A 7,788-nucleotide genomic window follows, 5' to 3' on the forward strand; every position below is an offset into this window, starting at 1 on the left:
TTAATACATCTGCTTTATCACTTCACCAGGCTTAATACATCTGCCCCCAAATCTCTTTGGAGTTCTGCTTAGTATTATTATGTAGAATTTGGTATTTGGTGCAAATGTTCAAATGTGCATTTCTCAGTATGAAACAAATTTGCCACATCTTCTCCATGACACAAACACGTAAGGGCTGAGCTCACACGTTCACACCATCTTTAAGCAAAGAGGCCCTGAGATTCTGCTACTGAATAATGCACATTTTTAAAGTGAATATTAACAATACAATGCCAGGCTCAGCAGCTACGGAGTTAAACAAAAGAATACAGAATTCAGCTAGCAATGGCAGGAAGGAAGAAATGGGTCTGTAGGCTACATCCTGTTACTATGACCCACTCCCTAATCTCAGGGACACACTCACTGAGGGTCTGTCCTCAAGACGGGAACAGTAGAGCCACCAGCAGAACTGTCATGCTGCCCCCTTCTGGCCATGGATCATTGGTGCAGCCAGATAACACATAAAATTGGGATTAATGGTTGGTGCACCTGTATCATTAAGAATTGATTCATTATGTTCGGAGGAATAAATGAGCCTTTTGTTGGTGATTCCCAAAGGGAATTTCAAGCAGAAGTTTGCATTGTATTATAGTATCTGTCGGTACAAAACACAGACCACATCCACTGCAAAACAGATTCACTATAAATACTATATTTATATTTACTATACTATATTATTAAATATATACTATATATATATATAATACACATGTGCCTAAGTATATACCAACAAGCAGTGAGATATAGGGGGAAATTTACTAAAGGAAATTTGTAAAAAAAATAGGTGTATTTGTATCCAGATATACACTTATTTTTGACATTTACTAACCCGAAAATACGGCAATTCGAAGTCGTATTGACGTGCTATCAATATGAATACGAATTGCCGTATTTTCGGGATAGTAAATGTCAAAAATAAGTGTATATCTGGATACAAATACACCTATTTTTAAAAAATTTCCTTTAGTAAATTCCCCCCATAATCTCGCCACAAAGTACCCACCATATATATATATATATATATATATATATATATATATATATATATATGATCGATAGATAGATCGATAGATCGATCGATCGATAGATAGTATGATCTCTAAATTAGAGAGATAGTGCACACAAATTGTGAATAATGCAGTGTATATGTAAAAATACTGTAGGCTGCAGCTGCCCAAAACCCATTGAAAATAGTTGTCCCTTCTTAAATAACCCATTGAAAATAAAGGTCCCCTCTTAAATCACCCACTGAAAATAGTCCCCTCTGAAATCACCCATTAAAAATAGGGTGACCCATTGGAAATAGGGGTCCCCTCTGCAATAAGGATCCCCTGTGAAAATAGGGGTCCCCTTCTCTACAATACCCGTGTACAGTGATTCTGTAGAAATACATCCGTGCAAAAGTTCTGCAGACATTATGATTACCCACAGTCCAGTATTCGGAGGATCACCTCTCCCCTGTCCTATCTTCAACCATAAGGGACTAGTTTTATACATACATTATTACAACGGTGTAACGAAGCGATTCGCAGTAATATAAAGGGGATGAGTAGGACACCACCCTAACCCACAGAGCTCACAATCTAATCAGGGATACATCGGGTAATAACACATCTATAGCAATATAGCAAAATTCTGTAGAAATACATCCGTGCAAAAGTTCTGCAGACATTATGATTACCCACAGTCCAGTATTCGATATTCAGTATTCAGTACTAGATGGACGTACTAGATGGATGTACTATTCAGTACTAGATGGACGTACTAGATGGATGTACTATTCAGTACTAGATGGACGTACTAGATGGATGTACTATTCAGTACTAGATGGACGCAAGTCTTTTTTCAGCCTTACCTACTATGTAACTATGTAATATGTAACACATATGACTGAATTAATCATGAACTGCGGTAAAGACACCATTGATTGTACTGCTGCTGCTGATCTGCATTGTTGTCCTGTATATACCCTCATGCTGATCCAGCTACCCAGCCACACTGTATACTGTATGTATATATGTATATAACACAGCCATGTACTAACCTGTGCTCATCTTCCTCGCTCCGGACAAGTTATGGAGCTGCTTACACCATTCTCTGGGAGGTGGGCGCTCAGTCAGACCCCCCTATGTGACCGTCATCAGCAGCAGCAGCAGCAGCAGGAGGAGGGGATGGGACCAAGCAGCCGGGACTGAGATTTAAATGGACTGAGATTTAAAGGGACGCTTCTTCTGGATCACATGTCCCCCGCCTGGCAGCTCCCCTGCAAGTGTCATTCACCACAGGAATACACTCCAATTACACCAGAGTAACACCCCCCACCCCCCCTGCTTCACATGGGTATTATATAGTATATGCTGGATGGATGTCTCCGGCTCTCACTACAAGTACTATACCCTGCATGCGGACTGTCCTGGTATTCTATGCATTATGTATATAACATGTGAAGGGGGGGGAGGAGTGTAACCTATTTCAGGTGTCAACCCAATGACCAATACCCGGTTTTGTTCGTGCATCAACAGGGAATTCTGTATGTGGGACTTAGCTCCGGGACCATGAATTGCTCCTGACCAGGGCCATGTAGCTGAGGGGTGTGGATCAAATAGTCGACCATAACTAGGTCAACACCATTGGGTTGACATACAGCAAGGTCAACAGGGGTCAAGGTCAACAGGGGTCTAGGTCGACAAGGGACTAGGTCGACATGGGTGTAGCTCAACACATGCGTTAGGTCGACATGGGTTAGGTCAAAAGGTCAACATGGGTTATTTTTACCTGAATATCGACACAGTCAACATGGACACAGGATAAAGTGCACCGCGTCCCCTCGCATGGCTCTCTGCGCTCGCCATGCTTCGGGCACGCTATTTTATTATCCCTCCACGCCCTAGTGGATGGTAGGGCATGAAATACCGCCTGTCGACACGTCGGGTCAAAAAAACTGTCAAAATACCCATGTCGACCGAATGCATGTGTCGACCTAGACCCATGTCGACCTAGTCCCTTGTCGACCTTGACTCATGTCGACCTAGAACCCTGTTGATCTTGGTGTATGTCGACCCAACGGTGTCAACCTAATGACTGTCAACCTAGTTGGGGTCGACAATTCCACCGTATCCCTAGCTGAGACCCCGGGCATTTGCCAGCTTGTTAGACCCAGTTAATTCCTGGCTCACATGCTGGAAAGCGACTTCTTGGCTCACATAGTGGTAGCACCACCTCATTCCATTCCAAGGATATCAGTCCACTCTAACATGAATTTCTGTCATAGTATCGTCTTACAGGGATATTGGGAGATGCAGAGGGGACCGGCGGACCCTCGTGTCACATGCTTCCCTGACTGACAGTCCGCTGGGGGACTGAGCTCCCTTACACATGCATCCCTGACTGACGGTCCGCTGGGAGACTGAGCTCACTAACACATGCATCCCTGGCTGACGGTCCGCTGGGGGACAGAGCTCCCTTACACATGCATCCCTGACTGACGGTCCGCTGGGGGACTGAGCTCCCTTACACATGCATCCCTGACTGACGGTCCGCTGGGGGACAGAGCTCCCTTACACATGCATCCCTGACTGACAGTCCGCTGGGGGACTGAGCTCCCTTACACATGCATCCCTGACTGACAGTCCGCTGGGGGACTGAGCTCCCTTACACATGCATCCCTGACTGACAGTCCGCTGGGGGACTGAGCTCCCTTACACATGCATCCCTGACTGACGGTCCGCTTGGGGACTGAGCTCCCTTACACATGCATCCCTGACTGACGGTCCGCTGGGGGACTGAGCTCCCTTACACATGCATCCCTGACTGACGGTCCGCTGGGGGACTGAGCTCCCTTACACATGCATCCCTGACCCGTCCGCTGGGGCATAATATGTAACACAGTGTGTGGTATAATATCCAATGGGCATCACGGTGCGTGGCATAATATGTAATGGGCATCACGATGTGGCCTTATGTATAATGGGCATCACGGTGTGGCCTTATGTGTAATGGGCATTATGAGGTGTGACATATGTAACAGGTAATATGTCATGCAGAATAATGTGTAATGGGCATGTGGTATAATGTGTAACGGACATTACAGCATGTGGTATAATGTGTAATGGTCATTACGACATGCAGAATAATGTGTAATTGGCATTACTGAGTGTGGTTTAATGTGTAATGGGCATTACGGAATGTGGTATTATGTGTAACAGTCATTACGGCATGTGGTATAATGTGTAACGGACATTACAGCATGTGGTATAATGTGTAATGGTCATTACGACATGCAGAATAATGTGTAATTGGCATTACTGAGTGTGGTGTAATGTGTAATGGGCATTACGGAATGTGGTATAATGTGTAACGGGCATTATGGCATGTGGTATAATGTGTAATGGGCAGTACCGTGTGTGATATAATGTGTTATAGGCAGTATGGTGTGTGGAATAAAGTGTAATGCTATGCCCCTTTTCCTGAGGCCATGCCCCCTTTTTGGTGCACACGGCTTCGCTGCGCGAGGGTCCCTACTAAAGGATTACTTGAATCTGGGACCATATTTCTAGATTCACCAGTGCTCCACTAGTGCCTAAACCCTCCTGTCCCAGCACACATGCTAGCCCGCCTTGCATACCGATCAGCATCCCAGCAGTCATGATTCCGGCGCAGGCATCCTAACTGATATCAGGATTCCAATGCCGGTCTCCTGGTGCTAGTTGGGATGCAGGCTTCGGTATACTGAGTTACGGCATCCTGCCCACCAGGATGGCCGCATCCCCCCAATCTTCAAAATTTGTCCTACAAATAATACCACCCTACCAGTAATCTATGCTGGAGCCATGACCCCCATCCCCCTATCCACCTGAAAGCATTACAATCAGGAAGTGACATTCAAAAACATGGAAGCGTCCATTGCAGGCAGGGCCGCCAACAGAAAGTGTGGGCCCCAGTACTAACGGATAGACGCGGTCCCCATGACAAATTATTGTGCCTTTTACCCATAGTTGCCTACTCTCCCGCTTTTAGCGGGAGTCTCCCGCGTTTTGACTCTTTCTCCCGGTCCCCCGGAAGGTCCCGGTATCCTCCCGGTTTTTCAGCCTTCTTGCCGAAAAGTTGGACTGCGCATGCGCAAAGTGCCAGGTGTCAGCAGCGAAGCCGCGCGAGTGTCCGAAAAGGGGGCGGGGCGTATGCAAACGAGGGCGCGGCTTATGCTAATTAGCCGCAACCTCATTTTCATACGAGAATAGACGCTGTGCGCATGCGCACAGCATCTATTCTATTAGATTGGGGGGTCTTCCAACTGCCACCCCCCCGCAGCGGGACAATGCCTGCCGCGGGTGGGACAGCGGGACAGGACCCGAAATCGTGACTGTCCCGCTGTAATCGTGACAGTCGGGAGGTATGCAGCCCTAATTGCAGGTACCGAAAGGTAAGCTGTTATTCTCACTTGGGAATCGAAATTTAAAGGTCCATACACACTGTACGATAACGAGTCGCGGGAGCACACATCGGCCGTCGGGCAGGGCATACACACTGGGTGATCTAATGAACGATACTATTTTTTTTAAAAAATATACTACTTTAGTATTTTCCAGCGTACAAAGGGCCTCATTCATATCTGTAAGAAATTTTAGATAAGCATCTGTGAAATGAAATTCAAAAATTTAAATGCAGCAGAAGATGTGTAGGAGATAGAGGCCTCCTGCTAGAGTCAGCGAGAATCGGGATACTGGATCATCATCGCTACCATCGGTCGCGATTCACAATGTTTTTAGGCTCCGGTCAACCTGCTTATTTATATTAGCTGTAGGATCCAATATAGGTGACACGCCCCCATTTTGAAGAACGGTCCCACCCCTCAAATGCTGCAGCATATCAGTGTCACTGTGGATGACGGGGCTGCGCGAGGTGTCGCCTGCGCCGAACCCCAAACATCGCATTTGCACGTAATCCATCAGGACTATGTACAAAGTTGAATTAGGCCCTGTTTGTATTGCTGCTCAGGTCCGGATCCTTGGACTGGGGTGAAATTGGTTTTACTTTGTGTTGAGCGGACGCCGCGGGATTAATGCAGGACCCGCCGAGTCACCGCGTCCTCTGGAAATGATTATTAGATACGTGTGTGGGGAGTTTTTTTCGGGAGACATGTACCCGTGTAATTACCAGAGCTGCATCCCGGGCGAAGCGATTCCGGCATGTTTTCTATAAATTGTTGGCGATTGAAAAGTGGGTGGAATAAATTGGTTGCCCCCCTCCCCACCTTACACTATAAATGACAAGGCTGTGAATTACATTACTTGTTTGGTGCTGGCGACTTGCTGCTGAACAGCTAATTCCCACATGAAATCAGTCACCTCCGACATACTGGACATAAATATTTCATTTACTAACAAGTCTCGGAATAATAAGAAGTAAAAGTATTCGAGGGCTGATTAAATGGCGAATGGGCAAGACGTCAACCCCTCGGGTGCTGAAGAAAAAGCGGAGAATACCGGCTAATACAAATAGGGGGTTGCAAGGGATGGGGGGGGGGGGGGGAATGAGCAATCTGTATATATATAAAAGGCTAACTACTCCTCAACGAAGTGAAATACCGACACTAACCATTAAAGAGGCCACTCGATGGACCAAATGACCCCTTTAAAAAAGTGAAAGCAATTTTTGTAGGGACACTGATCTGTTTCAAACTTGCAGGATATGTAGAGAGGGAGCTGTGATTACAGAGATTGGAGGTAGGAGCAGATAGGGACTGGGGGTGGTGTGGAGAGTTTGTGGGCTAAAAACTGTCACATCTCAAAGTGAAAACTGTGACAGCTCAAAGTGAAAGTACATTGCAGAAACTGTCATTTTGATGGGCTTTTAACTAGAATATCTATTTATAAGATATTTATATCTGTCGATGATGTCCTGTTTGTTTTATAAGATAATTGGGGGGGTGATTTCATGTTGGTAGGATGCTATAGTCTCCCAGATTTGAGTCGTTAGGTTCAAGAAATGCGTTGGGTCAGCAGATCACGGAACTCGGTACGCTGCAAGAATCTGGCCACTCCCATCTTATAACTGTACTTGAATACTCTCCAGGAACATTCGGTCTTCCAAATTTGGGGTAGTCCACCGGAGGCTCACTCCTTCAACAGCGGGCATCTTCATGCCCTTCTGGGATGTCTCTTTGAGGTTTTTAGCAGTGTGTTGTAATAGTCGTGTAATCACAAGAACGCTCCACCTGCGCAATAAGGACAATGGCTTACTGCGCCATTAGCTCACCTTGGCTAGGTCAAGTGAATTATTGGAGTTCAGATGACATCCGGACCCCTTTTAACTTTTTAAAGGGTTTCATCAGGGAGTGCAAAAGGATGGTGCGAAACGCGTCAAGCTGAATATCTACTGGAAGACTTGAACTCTGACAACTCAGAGTTTTTTAGAGGCCTATTTGGGTCCCTTGGCTGTAACTCGCTCCCATTGGATGTGACTATTCTACATGCCTGTGATGAGCTGGAAAGTGACTGGAGACTTCACAGTTCAGGACTGCTGGGCTATAAGGTACGCAATGTGAGACTTACAGCTACAGTAACATAACATTAAGGGCAGTATTCAATAAGCATTTTGTCAATGTGCAGCGAATCCTGTTTAGGATTCGCTGCACATTCGCCACTGCTCGCCGCGTTCCGGAGCCTCGCCGGCTCCAGTATTCAACGAGTCAGGGGCTCGCTGCCCCTGACCGGCGAATTTTAACTCCTGCGGCGATGCCGCAGGGAGCCT

At 46.2% G+C, this 7,788-nt stretch overlaps 1 protein-coding gene across 5 annotated transcripts in view; it reads right to left on the reverse strand.

The window, feature by feature from the left end:
- Window positions 1-2,254, reverse strand: part of FGD5 (FYVE, RhoGEF and PH domain containing 5) — a 107,999-nt gene extending 105,745 nt beyond the window's left edge. For 2 of the 5 annotated variants that reach the window (XR_014454265.1, XM_083155689.1), the window contains exon 1: window positions 2,084-2,254. Coding sequence is in view for 4 of the 5 variants with exons in the window: in XM_083155689.1 (XP_083011815.1) it covers window positions 2,084-2,093 (10 nt within the window). In the remaining variant the exon portion in view is untranslated. The remainder of the gene's footprint in view (window positions 1-2,083) is intronic. The other 3 variants (XM_083155688.1, XM_083155690.1, XM_083155687.1) reach the window with 2 other exon arrangements.
- Between the last annotated feature and the right edge of the window lie 5,534 nt (window positions 2,255-7,788).

This window comes from Crinia signifera, chromosome 8 (assembly GCF_055691185.1).
Source record: "Crinia signifera chromosome 8, ASM5569118v1, whole genome shotgun sequence".
NCBI classification, from domain to species: Eukaryota; Metazoa; Chordata; class Amphibia; order Anura; family Myobatrachidae; genus Crinia; species Crinia signifera.